The sequence below is a fragment of the Dermacentor silvarum genome, chromosome 7, assembly GCF_013339745.2.
Source record: "Dermacentor silvarum isolate Dsil-2018 chromosome 7, BIME_Dsil_1.4, whole genome shotgun sequence".
Classification (NCBI taxonomy): domain Eukaryota; kingdom Metazoa; phylum Arthropoda; class Arachnida; order Ixodida; family Ixodidae; genus Dermacentor; species Dermacentor silvarum.
Window position 1 is genome coordinate 172,628,300 of NC_051160.1, and position 21,812 is coordinate 172,650,111.

General features: G+C 45.3%; 2 protein-coding genes across 4 annotated transcripts in view; both read right to left on the reverse strand.

The window, feature by feature from the left end:
- Positions 1 to 320: 320 nt before the first annotated feature.
- Positions 321 to 8,472, reverse strand: LOC119458698 (uncharacterized). The gene is made up of 3 exons (XM_037720558.2): positions 8,023 to 8,472; positions 4,287 to 4,326; positions 321 to 1,380 (listed from the first exon to the last, which is right to left on the reverse strand). The coding sequence occupies exons 2-3, from the start codon at positions 4,321 to 4,323 to the stop codon at positions 800 to 802; spliced, it is 618 nt and encodes a 205-aa protein (XP_037576486.1). The 5' UTR covers positions 4,324 to 4,326; positions 8,023 to 8,472; the 3' UTR covers positions 321 to 799.
- An 8,633-nt stretch (positions 8,473 to 17,105) lies between these two features.
- The window catches only part of LOC119458699 (uncharacterized), a 604,514-nt gene continuing 599,807 nt past the window's right edge, over positions 17,106 to 21,812 (reverse strand). For all 3 annotated transcript variants that reach the window (XM_049671378.1, XM_049671377.1, XM_037720559.2), the window contains exons 3-4: positions 19,604 to 19,878; positions 17,106 to 17,488 (exon numbers count right to left, since the gene is read on the reverse strand). In XM_049671378.1, coding sequence (XP_049527335.1) covers positions 17,180 to 17,488; positions 19,604 to 19,878 — 584 coding nt within the window. In that variant the 3' untranslated portion in view covers positions 17,106 to 17,179. The remainder of the gene's footprint in view (positions 17,489 to 19,603; positions 19,879 to 21,812) is intronic.

Here is a 21,812-nt window from a genome sequence, read left to right on the forward strand (position 1 = left end):
GCGTTATTATGCACACAAACTTCAAAAACTAGTCTGCTGTTACTGCTTGATGTGCAATAAGGCATATTACGCTGAAGCTATGTGATCACGCTTAATGTGGTTGGTCTATTGTATTTATTTTATTGGTATAATTTTCAAAAAGATCCTTTGAAGAGGACTTAAAAGAAGTTCAGAAAGGCCCTTCCGGAAGAATTTTACAAGATAGCTTCACAATTACTCGTAGCATCAGCTAAGATGTGCAGGACTGCTTAAAATATTACTACGTCACAGTGTGGCGACTCCAGTTCATGCTGTGAACATCGCTGCGCAGAAGCCATAACTCGCGAACGGGCATTTCTTTATTAGACGTGCTAGCAAAGTTCGTGCACCACGCTGCACAGAAGCTCGCGATCACTGTTGAGCGCGAACACTATGCGGCTTGCACATTAGGCACGTACTTGGCACAACACTCGCCGCCGACACCCATGCGTGAAACATCGATCGAGATGTACGTACTCGTGAGTTCTCGAAGCGGAGGCAGCAACGTGTGAACTACCGCGCAACCAACATCTTCGCCTGTTCTTCGCAGGTACCTCTGCCCATTCCGAGCTCACCGCAGTCATTCGCGATGCAAGACACGTTCACTCCAAGGCACAGTTTTCGTTACTGCGGCCAACAGGCGCCACGACTTGGCGAGCTCCCTCCGGGCGAGTCTCGAGGCGCTCGAGAACGTGCGATGATTCGGTGACTGCAGTGTAAAAGGCATGTGTGAATGGCGACGCTCTTCGCAACAGTAGAATGAGCGGGTGGCGGCGCGCGTTCATTTCCTCTTGTACGGAATGATTTCGCTGTCGGCCGCCTTCTTCATGTCTTGTTCGAGATCGGGCGTCGAGCTCCTGATGATGGAGATGATCTCGTCCCGGTACCCGAGCCGTATGCTGTTGAACTTGAACTCTTCGCCCAGGTTCACGACCTTGACCTGAGGCACCGTGAGCCGGAGCCGCAGCGTGACGTTCATCTCCTTCCAGGGCTCCACGGCGATCTTCATGAGCAGATGCGGGTTGAGAAACACCCCGGTGGCGCGCACGTTTCTCGGCGGGTACGTCGAGTGCTTCAGCGTGCCCGTGACGTCGACGCGCAGCTCCTTGGTGGTCAGGTTGCAGCGGATCGTGATGCCGGTGGCGAGCGCGTGCTCCTCGTGCGCGCAGTTGCCGTCGCGTTCCAGCTTGTTGTAGCCGGTGATGAAGATGTCGCCGAAGTAGGCCCAGATCTCGGGCCTGCCGGCCACCGTCTTGTTGTAGCTGTCCTTGGGCCTGTACGGCGTCTGGATTTGTTGGCCCAGTTCACTGAGGACCACGTCCACGTAGTCGTTCACCTCGTCCACCGTGGTGGCCGAACAGGCTGCGGGAAAATGGAAACATGTCAGGTATGCATGCAGTCGCTGGTTATAAATAAGAGGTCATAGTTAAGGCCCTTTCTTTGCTAGAATGTGCAGGTCCGCAGGACATTCCCTGTTTGACGTAACTGCGTTCATGAAGACCGCCTTCGGCCCTCTTCCTAACTACTTTCACTGTTCCAAGAGTCTGTGTCTTCAACCTTTGGAAGCGCAGAACATGCACGCACGTGGCTATACTGTCGAGTTTTATTTAACTACAGCATGTTACTCTCAACGAATGCCGTAAAGCAAGCCTTAGAGGAAAGGTAAAGGAACGCTTATGAATCAATTTTGTAAGTACGGCCGGCAATAGAGAGGTAGAGACATCATTTGATTGGTGCTGGAACATTCTACCTCACCATACCCCTGACGTGATAATCCAGATGAGAAGGAGTAACTAAGAGCAAGCAACAACAACGAGGTGAGCTTGGTTCCATTGTGTTTTCGTCCCCTGGCGTCCAACGTTCTCGGCGATGCTACTTTCTTTTGCTGGGTCGCCATTTCATGAAGTCACCCTCCTACCTTGCACATGTAGGTAGCGGAAGCTGTCCTGTCCTGCATCACTATATTACCCACTTATCTCACAGGCCGAACTCTTGATAAGAAAGTAATTTTGTTTACACTGGTTAAAAAGATCATTGATGATCACGAGCCTTTGAATTTCAATCATTCGGTCTACACGAAATGCTTTTATGAAGCGATCTGGAGAAAACCGGTTGTTAATTGGTGTCACAATAATGCATCTGCATGCCTTATCTTGAACCACAGAGGCAGGTGTAAAATTTATCCCATACAGAGATACCAGCCTTACCAACGGAGACGTACCGATGGCTTTGAGTGCGCCGGTATTTATAGGCTTTACTGCTTAATCATTGCTTTATCGTGAGTCTAAATCATGATTCATTATATAGGCTTGAGGGCTGCTGCACCCTAAAGGACCTTAATAAAGTTTCTCATCCATCCACCCATCTCCAGGTAATTAAGTAAAAAATTCTTACTGAATAAAACTGTTTCTTTACAACAACGTGTTGCAATGATTCAATGCTTTCGTGTAGGCATTCAGCAAAACTGAAGCCAAATAATATATAACAATCCATAAATACATTTTAAACCAAACCATGTAATGTTCAATTATTCACCACCATTTCCATGGTGGTTAAATACACTCAGCTGGTACCGTCTATAACAATCCAACTTTCCTGTGCAATCAATCAATTATCTGCGCAATCGAATAGGCTAAGGAGCTCATCGGAATGTATGCACTGCGGTGACAGCAAACGACGGCCTTAGATGCATTTAAACTCGCGTAACAAGCCAACTGGATCTCGTCTGTTTCAAACTCCCACATTGCGTGAGTTCCCGAACAGTTTGTGCGTTTTTGTTTCGTATCGAAACAAAAGTATTTACGCAACTATGCTCTTTGTCAACAGTATACGGGTTACGGTGCCTGCGACCAGCACGCAGACTACAAGCTGTTCAAGGGAGTTGCTGTGTTATGCCATACGTTCCAACACCCGGGCAATGAAAAATATACTCTCGTATTCACCAACCAGAGGTCTGGAGTGTTAGGAGTACAACGGCAACCCCAGCACATAGCCGAAAGGCTTTATATGGGGAAGGTGCGGCGTGGCCTGTACACTTTTGACAGAGGCCATACGTACTTATACACGAATGCGAATACAAGATTGTGTAATAGCATTTACACAAATGTAATGCTTGTTTCTCATCGCGCACAACCTGTCAAAGAATGAAAATAATGTATTGCTACAGTTAGTAGCCGAAAAGGCTATAACTTCACTGATGCGCATCTCTACGTAAAAGCTCCCCCAGCACTTACATTAGCGACTTATGTTCAAAGAAGCGGTGGTAAAATGAGCCAGGAATTTCGGCTTCCGGGAATAGTCGCATTTTGAATCCCCGTAATCGAATTAAAGAAGCTGCATCAGTAACGTTCATCGCAAAGCGACCGTTTTTGAAGTGTTTCGGATGGCTCCTGCTTCTCCTGCTCGTATCACACAGTGCCTATTTTAGTTTAAATAAAGCATATAATTATAAGCAGGCTTTGGCAACACCCAAGCAGGGTGTGAAATGAATTCATTGCATTTACATGCTATTTAACCTGTGTGCATTTTCGAGCATTCCCCGAAAGTTCACGCTAACGAATTTTCGAAGTAACTAAAACGGCACATTTTGTCGAATGTTAGCCTTTGATTTGTGATAACAGCTTGGCTTCTTGCTTCTCCGTGTTTCGCGGGTTTCGTTTTCCACTTGATGTTCCGGCAATTGGTACAATGAAATTGTTCCTTCATATTATTGCTTTCCTCTCACAGACACAAAATACAAAAACGATACAAAAAATACGAAATGAAAGCGACGTGACACAGGCAGCGGTAGTCCAAGTGAGCGCGTTAAGAAAATACGAGGACTGGCGCCGTATCAGTAGATTGCCATCTGTGTAAAATGACGGATATTGTCCTCTACTTACTACCTTCAGTATATCATAAAAAAATTATCTGCGCTTCCTGCCAATAACAACGTTTGTCTCGCTCAAATAAGTGCATGATGCTTGGAGTCACGGAAAATGTGTTAGGGCCCTGATTTCCCCAGGCGGTCCTATATTTGGAATTCACACGCGAGATCTTATACACATTTTGAGAACGAACAACCAGCATCTCGAATAGAAGTAAAGTTTGTCCATTATAAGTAAATCTGTTCAGAAGCTTATTTTTATCTCCATCGTCTTTTTACGTTCCTTCTCCAGTTCCCTTGACGTGAGGTATAGAAAACCGGAAGGTATTCTAACACTCCTGCCTTGTTTTTCTAGTGCGCAGCCGCGCAGTTTCCAAGAGCCTAGTGGTGAAATTGGACTTACCCGAGGCGAAGGCAGCAATAAGTATCAAAGGCAGCATTTCCTGAAAAAATAAAAGAGCAATATTAGAATTCGAAGTTACCAAATTTCATTCTTGTCTTGCCTTTACCAATCTAGAGAAAGATACAGACCGATTATTTTACGCGTAATGGAGGTCCGGTCATGCGCCTAGTCATCACCTACATACGACAGGGGTGTCTCATAAAATAACCCATACAGACCTAATACAAACGCACACAATATGCACAAGTAAACAAGCCAAAGCGCACATGATAACGCGTAACTATAGAGTGCTGTAATTCTCGAGGCTATGCTCCATGCTATGATTTTCTCTTTAGGTATCAATTTCGAATGAACTCGCATGAAAAACGCTGTATAATTTTTGGTCCATCTAACGCTCTTTCATTGAGCAATGGTAAGCGTGAGCTTTAATGTACTAGTTTTCTTTAATTCTTTTTATATTTTCAGTAAATCGGTTATGATGCGGACTTCTCTATCGCCTACACCCTTAAGACACACTAAGATGGCTGTTAGAGATATTATTCAGTACACTGCAGTTCGCCACCTGCTGCGCAGAGAGAGGAAAATGATGCCAACCTCGGATTCTCAAAGGCCGCCTCTGTCGCTTGCCTCATATAGCACCGAGGCTAACTTATCATCGTCGAAAACGATTACTGCCTCTTCGCAGTCTGCATATTATCAGGAGCGCTGACTAGCGACGCAATTAAATTCTCCCGCCCGCGACCTTTCACGTCACCTTCAATTCGTCATTCTCAATGCGAAGAGCATACGCTTTCAATGATAAACGTCTCACACAAAACCCGGACAGAATTACAATGAGCGCGCTGCGCCTTCAAGCGCGTTCGGCTGCGCAAGTTCTTGCAGGAAACTGCAGCGAAAGAGGTTTGTTTAGATCAGCCGTTGTCTTCCCAATCGAGCATGTACGAAGACCGAAAGCTGACAGTCTAGGAGTCCTAAGCCGTCCAGCCCGTTGGGAATGGGATTCTGCCATTTCCTTAATAACCAACGTGCCATTCGCTGTCCTTGAATAACGATTAGACACAAAAAAGTAACCTAACAAATTCCCGGCAGAAAGCACTCGCCTCCGGGTGCATGAACTGACTTCAAATAGGGGAATAGGGGTGTGTCTCGAGTCACGTACAGAGCGTATAATAAAGAAATCGCTTAACTTTTTCTCAAAGTTCTGGCGTTTTAACGCGCACCTTTCCTTTCCCTCTTCCATCACACTATGGCAATCTTTTTCTGAAAAAGATATTGCCGGTGTCATGAAACCTCGCATGCCTCTGCAAGGAAAACCTAGGAAAGAAGAGAAGATCTCGTCTAGCTTTTGAGAAATGCTACGTCAGTCGATTGCCATCCATAAATTTACCATAAAAATAAGCCGATATCCTTGAGCTACTGCGCACAGCCAAGAATGTCTTTGCGACACGCTGCACCGTGTCCGTTTTCAAATTGGATCGCCGTGACTCATAGGTGTAACCAGGGCTTCGCTTTGTCGAATAATTTAGGCGGCTCACAGGTAAGGGAGAATAACGAATGGGTTTGCCACGGAATAACCCCCCCCCCCCCCAAAAAAAAAAAAAAAAAACTACTACTAACGACTACTACAGTCTTCAGTAGCGAAAATGCAAAACTACCGGCACTGTCCTGATTACAACTAATTGTCGTGGAACGTGTCCCTTCAGCTACCAATTACTCGGAGTTAATGTGTACACGCTATATGCAGTTTAGTGTTGTCCGGCGGACTAGGACTGTGTTGCCGGACAATATACCAAGCAGGTCACATTGTTTGGATGAAGCACAGGTCTCGTATTACTAGTGCCTCAGAGACCCTTGTTTTCGGATAAAACACGCTCGAAACACAAAAGTCTGGTGATGTTATTAAGCTTTTCAAGAGTTTCTGATGGTGTCAATATATTCTCAAATAAAACACCACAAGTTTTCCCATGTACCTTTCTCCTCAAAAGTGATTTCTTTATTAAAAGCAAACTGGTCCGAAATTGAAGTACGGCACAGCCGTATGGAATACCAGTCACGATAAACTAGTACTTTCTCTCGAGCTTGTTCAGAATAAGTCAGTTATCGTTTTATTACAGAGGGTCGCGTAAAGCCACTGTTAAATCTCTAAATAGGCCCTTTTATGATTTATATCCGGTGAAATGATGTCAAACTTATGGAACGCCGTAACCGCATTCTATAAGTATCCTCATCATGCACCACTTCGCCATCAGTTCCTCCAAAGGCCTCATTGCGCGTCGCATCACGTCGGAAATTTACCGTCACGGGCTTTTCGTCTCGTCATGGAAAACAGTTTCTTTTATCTCAATCTCAGTCGCTTATTCGATGTGCTTACACTATTTAATTATCCATCCCACAAAATTATCTTTAGGTTTAATGGGCAAGTTCGAAGCAAGAATTTAGTTAATATTCTCTAAATAAGAATCAATTTGTTTGCGCTAGTTGCAGGTTTCGCCCATTCGCCTCTGGAATGCGTTACTCGGACCTGAAGACAAAAGGGAATGTTTAATTAAAAAATGTAAAATAGAGAGGCAATGTCATACGGAGTGACATACCTGCCTGAGTTGATTATCTGTTGGCTCCGCGAGCTTTATTCATGTTTTAAAAGAAAAGGCTATCATGGCTCTGAAATTCTTTAATTCTTTACGCGTGCCTTCAACTTTACGGGAACTAAAATTTGAAGATGCGGCATGCGTCCGTGACTCCGTCTGAAATTGCTAACCACCCTTATAATGGTCACAAACTACGCGTGGATCAAATCTCACGCAGTTACACAATACTTTAGCTGGCAGCCAGGTAACCGAAGCTTAGTGTTAGCAGCAAACAAGGGGGCAATGAACACAAGCAGTAAACGTAAGAAGTAGTAAACGCATTAACAGTAAGCGTTAAGACAGTTTTCACGTTTCCTTCGCGTAAACAAATTGATTGTGCATTCCCATTTGAGCTGTCAACCCTTGGGCCTACGACGCGCTCGCTACAACGCTTCGACCGCGCCATATGGCAACAGTGTGAACGCCTTCATCACGCTACTTTCCGATCGTCCTCGCGTGACACGAGCCAGCATTCCGTACTGAATAAAACATATGAGGAGGTAGGACGAAGAGGTAGGTTCAACATAATTACGTAATGGAATTTTCTCCTGGCGCTCTTCGCTAGCCGAGCATATTTTTGCCCGCCTCCGAACGAGCGTTCTCTCAAGCCTGGACAGTCAGTTTCGCTATTACCAAGACAGTTCAGTATCAGTAACATCCTCTTGCCGTCCCTCTTTTTAGGACCTCATCTCGATCAACGATCAGTAATTTTGTGGGTATATCATATGCATAAGATGGCTTCATAACCTTTTGACGCTGACACCCATTTTCTTTCTTTTATTTTTATTTATTTTTTGAAAAATCGTTTTCGCGTCCACCTTCGGTTACGGCTGGCTAGGATCTTTGGTCACATGATTATCCGAAACTCGAACGATGGTGGCATGAAGATAATCTCGCGATAAGCCTGACAAAATGCGCAGCAATGTTTCTACCGCGGCATTCACAAAAGCCGTTGCCTTTACACCCACACTCAGTTAACGCAGGCTACAAGCTTTGATATTACGGTGAGCCGAAAATCTAACGACGACTTGAAGATAGTTCGTTCTCGCGGAAAGCCTCGAAAAACGTGCTTGAACGTATCCGTTGAAAAAAAAAAAAAAAACACTCACGAAAGTGGTGTATCCGAACGCCAAACGATCGTGTGTCGGTGTCGAAGAGGTGCCGTCTAAAGACTCGCCTACACCTGCCGCTGGCTTCGAACACGTGTGCGGCGACAGTCGGGCCTCGTCGCCTCAGCCAGCCACGCTACGCCACATCTCGCGTCACATGCCAACCAATCAGGTTCCGGTTGGAAACCGTATTGCGAGCCAATCGAATCGGAAAAAAAAGAAGAAAGAAAGGTAAAAAAAGAAAGTAATGTCGTTTCTTTCCACCTCCTTTCGTTCGCTCTTCTTTCTTTTTCTCCCTCAGTCTGGATGGACTGGATAAACTTTCTCGCGTACTTCTCGCGAGGTTCTCGAACAGGTGGAGTCGCCCCGCCGTTGCCGCGCAGGCAATCTGGTCGCGATCAGTTTAGGTGCCGTCTTCAAGGCCAGGTACGACGGCAGCAGCAAAAGCCGGAGAAGGGGCTCCGAGGGGGTGATCGCTCTCGCTACTGTCCTTGCGCTGCCTCCCGCAGCGAGAGCGCGTCACTCTCAAAACATCCCTCAATTCCGTTATCGTGCGGTGAAATGAACCCGCGCTTTGCGGTGCGCGGCGAAAACAAGAAGACGAATAAATTCGTTCCACGCGTCCCCGCTCACGCAATGGGCGATGGTGGTGCTCAATCTTGAACGATTTCACTGTGAAGAAGCGATTCGAGAACGATACTAAAGTGAAGAAATCGTGTTTTCGCGGTTCTCCCAGCGGAGCTCTTACGAGGCTTACCTTGTAACCGACTCGACACGGCGGTAAGGGTTCTCGAATCGCGGGACGTTTTGAAATTGTCTGGCTTTACGAAATCGCGCGCGTTTCTTATCTTGCCTGCTGGTGTACGGGATGCGTGCCTGGCGTTTTATTTTCGCGAATACTCGAAGAGGTTGCGTTGCGCCATTTCTTTTTTTTTTTGTCAAATTGATCTATCAACCACACTGCCATCGTTGATATACCGTCTTGCGGTAAAGTGGCTGCCTTGTACTTTCAAGGCACCATTTGATCGCACCTCTCATCCAGAAATTCGATGCCTAGAATTCATCCTAGGTTGAGCGAGGGATTGTTCCATAATAAACGCGGGCCTGGAGTGATGCAATTGCTCTTTTAGAATGCGGGTTTTTCATACCTCACTTCTGCTCAGGCCAGCCGACTGTTGTGGTACATACATATCTACTGTATATAATCCTTTTTTGGACTACTAAAGGACCATCGGGAAGAATACAGCACGTGTGAAATAAAAAATACACGCTTAATTATGTAGTCTTTCGCTCAGGTAGTTGTCCGAAGGAAGTGCAGGATCTTCTGATAATCGGTGGTGGGGTTCTTAGATTTTCTTTGCAGGAAATTCATATAACTTGCGGAACATTCTTATACTCAAGGACTGCCAGCGTTGCACCCAGCGTATTCAGTACGTGCATTGAACTTGGAGCAGAGGTATTGCGATGGTTGTTTAAAAGTGCACGCATGACATCCATAAGTGGACGCGTAGTACGGGTGCGGAAATCATTTGTCTTTTTACATCCGTAGCACTTCGTAAGTGGGTGCAGTGCGTGTCAGAGTGTACGGGCAGCACGGGGTGACAATGGCAGCCCGGTGGTGACGATAATGCTACTCTACGAACCACCACATATGGATGTTATTTCTATTGCTGCGATTGAGGAAGTTGATTTCAATTTCCTGTGTGCTCAGGTTACAACTACCAAGATCACCTAATCAGAGTGACGAACCTAAAACCGACTGGATCGAATAAAAGCGTCCCTGTTCGCTACCGAGCTGTGTAAGTCTAAGCAATCGCACCTTCAAATAATCGTTCGGCATCAGTGAAATGCTTCGCAACACTGTCGTTTTATTTTATTATTTTTTTATGCGTAACCTTGCCACGGGTCGACTGCTGCTTTCGTTATGAAAGCGTTCGTGACCTGACTTAGTGTACTGCAGGCGCGACGTTCTACCCACTGGAATTTAAGAGAAAACGTTTTTGACTTTAGGTTCTATGTGGCGATCAAATTGCCTCTCGGTCCGAGCATTTTTCCCCGTCTTATCAGTAACTGCATCAGTGAGCACACACGCCTCGCCTTAGGCTTACTTCACACGCATAAACTCAGACATGACCACGGGTCAGAGCTTCGGCGAAGTGCTGACTTAGAGCTCTTCTAAGAAATGCGTTGTATACTCACGAAGACGCGTAAGGCCTCGTGTGCGTCCCGGACGGTGAAATTATTGCAAAATGGTGTGATTCTGAGCTGGTAAGTTCATATTAATTTAGCCAAACCAACAGAACTAACACATACGTCACGTGTATGAAGCACGCATGACAGCCTCTTCTCGCGCTCTTCGTCTTGCGATCGCCCGTTTTTGTGACGTCAATACTATATGATTACCTATGAGCTGGGTCATTGGCAATCGCCCTCCTCCTTCAATTTCTCCTAGCCTCCCATTAAACACTGCAAAATTATCCTGAACAAGGTCTGCCAGCTAGCAAGATAGCTGCCATGTCAAGTATTACGACGACTCTTGAGACTTTGGAAGCGCTATAATCGCTTCCATCCGCCGTGGTGGCAATAGAGCATATGGTGTTCAACTGATCAGCAGAAAATCGCCGTTCTGTATCGCAGGGTCGGCAGCCAAGATCTGACGGAAACAGAGTGCAAAAACGCCTGTGTACTTGAATTTCAAGGCTGGCTAGAAAGCCCAAAGGCTTTAAATTTGGAGTCTTACGCTACTGCGTATCTCATACAATCTGGATGTTTAGTACGCCAACAAGCTCATCTCCTCTTCTGCCTCTATCCATCATTTTATTTTGAACGCATAATAGCCTCTCTGTACATGCAAGGCAGGGAACTTGGAACTCATTCCGTTGTTTTGAATCCGAGTGAAATGACGAAATAGGCCTGAGAAAGAATATTAGCGAAATAACTATGAAGGCTGGACAAGGCGCCCCTTTAGTATACAAAAGCTGCTTTGATCGTGCTCAGCAAGTAAATTGCAGCAATACATATGAACATCATTTCCACAGTACGGCCTGTAGACACAGGGTTAGACAAGTGTTTGTGAAAAGTGGTGTTGTAGAGGGGTGTATGAAACGTCGCATTCAGGAACAGTTGATTGTACTTAAACTGTGTTGTGTGTTTGGATCTGCCATCAACGCTAATACATGACAGACTCTTGCACGAACAGCTAGACTGGAAAAGGTATGCCGCATTTCTGTACACAGCTACGCCGACAGAATTTGGACGCTGACCAAACTCTCCGCCGAGGTATATTTGCATTAATTATGACGGTCATCATTATTTTTCTTTTCGTTTTTATTTTGCTGATTTACTGATGCCTTGTAAAGTACAATTTGCTGTTGAACACAAAGAAATTAAGTAATTACCTAGTACTTTCTACTTCATTCTCGCCGCAGCAAACGATTTATAGTGTAACAGTCTCGTTTCCAGCAAAGCAGGTACCGCGAGGGTATCTCGATCACCTTACACCTACTATTAATAGTGTCTCTAACGGCATGTAGTGGTACACTCGTGTTTCTACAGCAGTGTAGCCCCAAATGAAAACGTAAAGTATATTTTACGATTGAACCACCCTCTAGATACACCCCGTGAGACACTGCTCCCCTTTTCAACAATTTCGTGTCACCTATGGTTTGTTTTTAAAGAAACCGTGCCAAAGAGGACGGCTTACACGCAATATGGCGTCCTATTCTCATAAACAAATAGCAGAAATTTCTTTTTTTTTAGACATTAAATAAACGATGAGTTACTCATAGAAAAGAAAAGGTAGCAGATTTCAGAGATTTTCCCGGCTTTAAACTCCTTTCATCTAACAGCAATCACCCCCTTACCCTCTGAAACGCCCTTAATTGTCGCGCAAATCTCCTGCAATCCGTGCAGAACTCCTCCATCTGTGTGCGACCACAGCGACAGCCACAATACCGGCGTGACGCTGGCACTTCTCAAAGACAACAAAGCGTTGCATGTGGCCCGCCGAGTATGGCGGCTGCACTGAAAGAGAACGGCTGCATCGCGCATCAGCCTTTCTGGCAGAGCTACATTTCCAAGCGTTGCCTCCGAAATACGTGCACCGACTCTTCCAGCCTCCCAGTTTGCTTGACACGTGATGTAAACCAAACGGCCAGGCATGAATGTTTTGCGATAGCTCAGTGACCGGCGCGTCAGGCTCGGAACCGCACATTGCCTCAGTGGCAGGAATTTCGTTCTCAATGACGATGGCGAGAAAAGCTGTGTTGGCATTTGCCGTGTGGAGAGGGTAGATAAGAGGGTGAGAAGGTGGTTGAGGGGGAGGAGGCAGCATTACTATGACGGTACGGGAACGGTGTCGAAGAAAGCATGACGACGAGAGTGGCACGCACGCCACTGCTTGACAGAACCCACGGACAAAAACCAGTTTCGAGCTCTCAACTGTTATAGCACTGAATAAAAAAAAATGAAGAAGAAGGATGCCCTTCGACGAGGTGCTTGTGAAATGGGAACCGAATACTGAGACTTTGAAAACAACATCGCATGAGACGAGGGCACGAGCAACACACAGACAGCCCAATGTGCGACCTTAGGTCTCCACTTGTTTCATGAAGATCGCTTCCAATAAGACAGCCTACATTATTAGACCAAGGATTATCTGTGTTACTTAAGGTTACGAAAAGAGTTCCGCATAACTTGTTGTCAGCTTTAGAGGGCTTCCACTTCGATCAATACCACCGCCACCGCCTGGCCTTACGTTGCCATTGCAGCTATTAACCCTGGTTCAGCCAATAAGGAGCCTTGGTATAATAGCTTGTGAATAATGTAGTTCTGCTACATTGCGGAGTTTCCGCTCCGATAGCTTCAGTTGTGTAGCCGACTAAGATAGGGCTGACGCCTCCTGTTTTGTTTTCACAAACTTCAAGAAGCTAAAGCTTTACAAGAAGCCTCCTTTGAAGGTAGCTCATTAGTAAAAAAAAAAAAAAAAAACGGGCCCCTCGGTTCCTCTTCTTTTCATTCAAAGTTCTTATTGTATGTTATAAAATGCAATTAGGAAGCTTTATTTTTTTTACTCGGAATAACTTCTAAATTTTACCGCAGGTATGTCTTGGGAACAGCAACGCAATAAAGCGTTAATTTCTGCTTTTATCCACATCTTAAAAAAAGAATAAAAAAGAAAGGAAAAAACTAGCAAATATACAAAACCTCAAACCTCGAAAAAGCATGTAAATGAAAATCAGCCTGGTCTCTTGCGTCTTCCTACGACATCAAGATGTTGAAGAGTTGTCATGGCGTTACGAATAAGGAAGTAATAAGTAACTGTGTTTTTATGAAAATAATTTTGCACCATGAGATATGTAGCATGTCTACAAGATGCCATAACTCAAATGGGAAAGCAATACAAATGAATGTAATATTTTATGCTTGCCTAGGGCATCCAGTAACCTGACTGTGTAATTTTACTGGCAACAGCTTCGAGCCGCCACCTAAGGCCACCAAAACCAAACTGCCGGCCCTTTCAATAAAGTTTATTTCTTCAGGAAACGCAAGCACTAATGCACTGGTTCTTTCTTTCTTTCTTTCTTTCTTTCTTTCTTTCTTTCTTTTTCGCGTGCAGTGTTCACGTGGCCACAAAGCCGAGTTCTTGTGAAGTGCACCTCTGTTTCTCCAGAGAAACACTCGGTGTACACGTGTGCTTTTCTCGAGTGCTTTCCCGCCGCGGCGCCTTAACGGTGATCTCAGTTCTCTTATATGCGTGACGTGTGCGTCGAGTACGGCACAGGAAAATTCTAATTCTGTCATCGTGCTTTGTAGCCGTTGTGACGCACCGTGCGTTCCGTGTTTAGTGGAATTTTTCGTCACTGCGCGAAGGAAAAAAGAATTCTACCCACCGAGAAGACTCGCAGTATGAGAGAAATTCACAACGTACCTCCGGCAGTTGTGTCTCTTTTTTAGCCTCTTGTATTCTAAAGCTTTCGCATCACTTAACGAGCATGAAGGGGGGCTGAAAAAAAATAGTTTGTCATGAGTCATGATTCTAAAAATGAAGTCCCGGCTACAAATGAGGCCAATAGAATACATTATGCTTTAAAAACGGAACCGATCATCTTAGAGGTGAAAGCTACCGAAAAAAAAGAACCTTTCTCTCCAAGTGATCTAGAAATTCATGGCGAACAGAGTCCACGTGAAGTTTGCTATTGCGAAAAAAATGACTTTTCTAGCGTTCTCAAACTGGGCCGGTCGGCTTTAGTTCAACATGGCAAAATAGTACAGTCGACAAGAGCAGAGATATGTCCTGTTCGTATATCTCCGGTCCTGTCGCCTGTGATGATTTGCGAAGTGAAACGCTTTTACTTTTGTCCGACAAGCGTACCATAGTATTTCGTTGGTCAAACCCGCAGTTATTAATTAAACCGGAATACTGGCAAATATTGGCGAAGCTTACACATACTCCCGCCTACACTAGCCCGAGATATGCATATTTTTTTCAAGATGACGTGCGTTGTCTTGAAGATAGCGTATCTTACACGCTCTGGAGGCGCGCGGTATCAGTTGTACGCGACCTTAATAGGTTTTATTTAAGCCCCCAACTAACCCTTGTGGAAGACAAAAATGGTTTTCAGGTGCACGCGTTAAAATAAACTACCACAATATGCAATCCCTGCATGTTACATCGTAATTTACATGTGCCGAACTGTATAGTTATACTTCCTGTTGCGCTACCTTTGTTTCTTTCTCCATTTTTTTTTACTGGAAAGTCGTGATACTAGCTGCATGTCACCTAAAGTAATAGGTGATCGTCTTCCTGAAATAGTGCAGTCTTATTCCACCATTAAGCAAGGGAATCCGTGGAGTCTGTGTATGAGGTCCAGTCACACGCATGAAGCCACGTTCTCGATCACATAATGACACTCTATCTTCAAGTCTTGTTACTTTCACTACTTCCTTGTTCGACACAAAAAGATGAAATTTTGAAAACGTCAAACGCCTTCTGCTAAACTACATTTCCACGATCAACTTGTGGCATTGAAAGAACGCTAATCAGTATTAGGCATCGCGTAGGAATTTTCCAAGAAACATTAATTGTCAGGTGCTCATATCTTACGTAATTATTACGCTTGATACCAATATGGGTGTTATCTTCGGTTTACTCATAATGTGCACTTAAAAAGGGCAAGTGGCTGAATAGATAACAAAAAAGCCAAAGAGCGAACATATGGCAGGTGCGCGAGCGTATAGAAGCGAGTAACAAAGACCCTACAATCGGTCACGGTGTAGCAGTTGTTTCAGTAAACACAGTGGTGGCTGAGTTCAATGCCCACGACATCTCTCTTTCGACACTGAAAGGCGGTTGGGCTTCTCTAGCACCGGATTGTTCTCTCCTTCGCGTGTATACTTCGCTCGAATCTCAATTGGTTGTTCAAAACCGCCACACAGTGTTATATTTATGGCGAATTCCATTGGAAGAACAGGAGCACTCAAAAGCACGCTGAAAGTGCTCGTTCCAGAGGCGACGTGTTTCAGTGGTCGAACAGGAGTGGGAGAGCCGTCATCCAGTGGTAGAACAAGAGCAGTTTCGCTGCGCCGAGAGCAGCCGGGAGCAGTCCGGACTGCTCCCGCCTGCCTTAAAAGCGGAGTACGGAGGAAGTCACGTGACTTCAACCGTCACATCCTCCTCATTTCTTTTTATTTTGCTTCAGCCGGCGCGCGCGGCGGCAATGGCGGCAGCCAAGCGTAGTTGGAGTTTTGGCACCGCTGATTTTGACGTCGGTGATACGAGCGAGCTTCGCAGCGATTTAGCGACAGATCCTGGCATTTCTAGTCCGCCTTGCTTCTCGTCGGATGCGCGGGAGACAGCGGCAGCAAAGCGTCTTCGCCTTGCTGAAGTGCTTGAGGCGCTCGACTTGACAGCAGCGAAAGCTGCTGGAGCTCAGCTTGAGATTCAATTGAGTAGCAGTTTCAGATGATCTTCGCAGGCGGAAACGTTGTGGGATGCGTCGGCGCTGCACAAAAGTATGTAGTACGTGGCCGCAAACGGTGACAGCCTTACGCCCGACAAATTACAAGACGGTCACGCGCGTTTTGCCGCTCTCCTGCAGAGAATGGTCGGACGTCGATTGCTTTAGTCACATGGTACATTTCTCCTCACACGTCCCCCTCCCACCTGCTCTTCGAATGCACGCCGTATTCCAGTGGCGGGTCGAGTGTCTCTGCTCTCACTGCGCTGTCACCCGACTCCGCACTGAGCGGCGCCCTGCTCCTCTTCTCCCAATGGAATTCGCCATTAATGATATTTCATCACTGTAACTGTTGGTCGCTAGAAAAAAAAAACGCCATGCTGAAGTAGTAGTTGGTATTTTATTTTAAATAACTAGATTAATGATGGAAAAGGATGAGAAGGAGCTACTGACTGCAGTAATGGGTAGCGCAGTCTGCTCACCCTTGAACTACGGTCAGCACTGGAGAATGGAGGGTGGACTGAAGCACAGTAAGACGTTTATTTGTTGCGGGGACAGCACTTTATGGCAATAGAGACGTAAAAGTAAGCAGACATGCTTTTTATTTCGCCATCTATGACGCTATCGACTTGGCGGCCGCGAACTATGCCTGAAATAGCGCCTTTTGTGTATTGGCTTACTAGCATTAGTAAAAGAAACGCCGAATAGTATTTTTATAGTACTCGCTTTAGTGATGCAATATCAATTAATTCCAAGCCCTACCGTATGTTTTTGTAAGGCAAGAAGTGCAAGGAAACATTTGTCTGCATTAGTGGATCCTGTTTTGGGGTCAGCCAGTGTATATTTAAAAACAATAACCGTAGTGTTAACAAGACAGACAAAAGACAAGGGCAGCATTCGTCCTGTGAAACTTCCTTCGTCTTTCATGTTAACGCTACATTGTTTTTTATGTGTTTCCGCATCATTGTCCTTACCACCATGCGTATTATACAACCGTAAAGTTATAGAATCTGTATTCGGCAGCAATGACGCTAAGTGATAATGACCAGAACTATTCAGATGATAAGATTGTATGAAGTCTTGCATCGATGTTCTTAGAGCGCGCCATTGAGCCGACAATATCGATTTGTAGAAGCAGTGAGTGTTGTCTTTTATTGCCGCGTCTTTTGTATGGTACAACACCAAACACCATCTTCGGCCTAGCAGCAAGGCCAGAGAACCTTGCCGGCACTGTCGGCGATGGCCCAGGACAGGGTCCTCTCAATGCTCAGAGCCAGAACATCGCGGATGACCTCGTAGTATCCCCAGCGCAGTTTCTGGGTGTCGGGGTTTTCGTCGAGACCGGTGAATGCGGTTGTGAAGTTTCCGAGCTTGGGGTAGGCGTGAGCCCTTGGTCCCTTCCAGGCGCCCACGGACACGTAGAGGCGGCCGTGGACCTCAGGGAAAGTGGTGTCGGCCGTGACGGTCGTGCTGTTGTGGTCGTACTTCAGCTGGCTCTTGACATGCACCTGAAAGGTGTGGCCACATGCTTTTTAAGCCGACTGACATGGTATAATGACCCTAAAGCTGTTCGTTCCTTTTCCTTGCGCCAGTTTTGTTGCATGCATCGGACATCGCTTATAATAGTTCCTCCCAGCAAAGAGTTTCATAAATATTACTCAAAAGAGATAGGGTGCTGCTACATTGCCAGAGCCACACGTTTGACAGCTAAACTAGTTGTTGGATGAGGGTGCAATTCTTAGATTAGCGTAGACCGCGTCTAGAACATTATTGTTCGTAATGAAAACACTTTGCTAAACTTTGAGCCCATGGCTCCGCTGACGAACTCTTCTAGGCGCTTGTGCTATATCTAGTGTACGTTATCCCTAGTAGGTTTGCCTACAGTACATAGTTTCGCTAAAGAGTGAGCATTAATACATTTCCATACAATCTCTTCAACAACAACAACAACAAAACTTTTCATTTCGGTTCACAGCATACATTGCAGACCGAGGAAGATTGGGCTAAAGGTGTTTTGCAACACCTGACAAAGGCCCAGCGTCCCTTTTGTCCAAAAGTGAACATTACCTCTCACTCTCTCTCTGTTTCGTAAGCTTATCGGCGTGTGTCTTACAAGGAGGGCACAAAGAATAATATTAAGGTTATTGAGGCTAACTTATCATGACCAATCCTTTGAATGATATCAAAGATACGAGAGAATAGTTCAGAATATGACTGGTCAATACTGACAAATACCCGCCATGGTTGCTCAGTGGCTATGGTGTTGGGCTGCTGAGCACGAGGTGGCGGGATCGAATTCCGGCCACGGCGGCCGCATTTCGATGGCGGCTAAATGCGAAAACACCCGTGTACTTGGATTTAGATGCACGTTAAAGAACCCCAGGTGGTCCAAATTATTCCGCAGTCCCGCAATACGGCGTGCCTCAAAATCAGATCGTGGTTTTGGCACGTAAAACCCCCATAATGTTTAATAATGAGCAATAAACCTTTGTGGTAACGCATTACATTGACCTTACGAACTACCCCACCGACCGCCTACCACTACGACTCAGTGTTTATGGCGTACTGCTGTTTAGCACTGGGTCTCAGGTTCGTGTCCCGGCCACGAACGTCCGCTTTCCGATGAAAGCGGACTGCAAAACGCTCGTGTGCCTGTTATTTTGGGGCACGGTAAACAATTCCAGGTAGGTTAAATGAATCCCGAGCACCACAATACGGCATCTGTCATTGCCAGAGACTTACATCGTGACGTTAATACTCGCCTCTACCACAAAGCATGCGGTAGAGGTGAGTATCACACTTTGCTAAGGTAGTGGTCCTCAACTATAGCTGAGGGGTGAATGGGTTGAACCACGTGCTATTTTTCTACGAAAACGCTGTAGACCTCCTTAACTATGACACCGTAGACGCGGTAAGCAGGATAAAAATATTCCACAAAAGAAGCAGAGCTCAGCTGGCGTAACTACTTCAGCGTCCTTAAAACGGTACGCTAGCAAAATTTATATCGTGATCTCCCCGGTACAAGTTTCACTTGAACCCAAGTGCATGTAGTGCGAAAGCAGTGACAAATACTAGCAACATGGTGCTGTCAGGACCGCTGCACATGTGCACGAGACGTTTCGAGATCACACTACTCAAATAAAGCGGTTAACATGAAGTGTTCGTCCCACTATTGCGGTCTACAATCTACCCAGCTGCTCCAAATTACCGTGTTTTGGATGCGTCAACAGCCGCTACCATATCGTCGGTGTCAAGACGAATAATTGAAGATATCATTTTTCTTAAAAGATATACCGTACTATGGAACGCTCGCGCTGGTGTTCCGCTGGTGAACACTTGCACACACTTTTGCTCTATTCACTGGAGGTTATTCATATTATACCTATTATTCCTAGTGGCACCTTTCTCCGCTACGCAATGGTCATTGAGCCTAATGCCTTGTGTAACTATATCTCTAGAAGCAGACTTTGCTTTCTATCTCACATTTTTGCAGCCTGATCGTCTTTTGTCTTACAAGGCGGGTATGCTATGTCGCTCATATAAAGACGAAACAATGTCACTGTGTATTATCTTAACTCGTCGGTATGATCGGGCGCTTCAAAGAACCACTCCCGAAGCCCTACCTTGATTACTCCATAAGTGACGTTACAGCCGACGTAGACGCGGTACGGGAACCGGCTGTAAGAAGAGCAGTCTCCCGAGCGATGGATGGTGCTCAGACCCGTAATCGTTGAGGGCTCGAACTTGACGTGGGCGTAGTGGGGGTGGTCCCTGATGTGGAAGCTGAAGCCGCGTACTGTCAGCGGGTCGATGAGCTTCGCCTCACTGGGCAGCTCATCCTTCAGTATCTTGTCCACGTATGCATTGAGCTCTTGGGTGGACTGCTGTTGAGTGAGGCCTGTAATACCGAGCAGTTTATCACTCCAAAGACCAAATGGAATGGAAACGTGAGGGCGGTTGCGCTCATTGCGATGCTAACTCGTATAGTGCGGGCTGTTCTTGTGGTGGGGATTCGGAGTGTTTTTAATAGACCAGTATAATGTTGAAGTCGAATATTTGTGCGCTTACGTCCCACAAATGTTTATTAATGAGAAACAATAATAAATAGTGTCCACGAATGTTCATTTCATCTTTATCTGTTAAATTGTTCGGTGTGTATGACTGCATGGACGAAATGTATGCTGCACCTACTTGCCTTACATCGTACGAAGCGCTCATACTATTTCTAGTGAGCAAGGTATGTGGACTATCCCAAGGGGAGATTCATAAGGTATGTGGCATTCGCATTGTACACACGATAAAAGTGTATGTTAGCACAGTCCACACAGTCGCCTATTTGTGCATTTTTCTTTATTTGTATCTTTGCTTTTCTTTTCTTAAGACCTAAGCTGTTTGTTCGCCCACGCATCCACTCTCTACGATGGTGGCCGAAACGCAATGTGTCGCACAGTTTGTCGGCATTACGCAAGAGCTCTATGAACTTTAACCAGACATATAATGAATTGGCAGCTGTAGCCGCAGTCGTGGCTCAGTCGCTATCAGCTGCGCACGAGGTCACCGATACTGTTCGCAACCGTGGCAGCTACACTGTGATGAAGCCAAAATGTAAAAAATTCTGCGGTATTTACAAATAAGTGCAGATGGATGAAGCTTAAGTGGTCAAAACTAATCTGAAACTGCACACCACTCTATATGCATAACCAATTTTACAGCTTCTGGACGTGAAACTATTCGAGCTATATATGGAATTGTCGTTTCGGAAGCAAACTGCCTTGTCATATCGAGCTCGATCCACAGCGTAGCTAATTTCGGTCCTGCATATAATTCAGCGCAGTCACATCAGCTTCGTATTCCTGTCACTGCTCTTATCTTCATAATTGATCTTCAAATAGAAAAACAAAATCTAAAAGAAAAAACACTTGTTGAAAAATCATTCTCAAGATGCAATGTGAGGTAAATTGCCGTAGTCGAAACAATACTGTAAAAGTTAACGCCGAAGCTCGTTTACTGAATTTTAAAATTTTGTATAGTAGAGACCACAAGAATTAATTTGATTATCGCTCCCGAAAGGCTAGAGAAGTTCAAACATTTAGTCATTCTAACGCACAAGTTGATAGTCAATTAATGTGGCCAGCTAATTAAAAAGGTCTTTTTTAACTGAAAGTTTACAAGTCAACCACGAGGTCTGCATTCGCCAAGCAGTTTGCAAGCTTGAACGGTTCATAAAAAGAGGAGCCGCCTAATAATCATAGCAAAAATAACATCAGCCAACGAGGTCAAAAAAAGTACCAACAGCTGTTGCATAACCAAAAAGCTTCGTTATTTGAGCCCCATTTACTTATCCTTCAGAGGCCGTATACCACATGCCATTTCTAAATGTATTTTGCATTCAACGTTAGACTTTCACAAATATATGATTTAGAAGCCTATGCTCGCTACGCAAAAGCGGCTTGCATAGACGCCTAATTTATGCTCCTTGGCAGACACACTTCGTGTCAACAATTACGGTCGGAATATGTATATTTAACTAAATTTTTTTAATTAAATGCGTAACGTTTGCTCTTATGATGTGCTTCTACATTGAAAACTTGAAGAAAATTGTACCTTAAAGCAAGATATTAGTTATCCCGAATTTTTTCTCTCTCATTCTGGGGCGGGAGTGCCGGCGCAAGTGTGCGTAGCGCAGTAACATAGTTTTTGCGTAATCGTCTCTTCTTGCCAGGCTTGAATGACATAACAACAGATATCAGCTGAACGTTCCTTTGACGCTTGCGCGCGAAGGTCCAAGAGTTTCATCCCTCCGGGACCTGTGTTAGCGCAGGCCATTTCTGC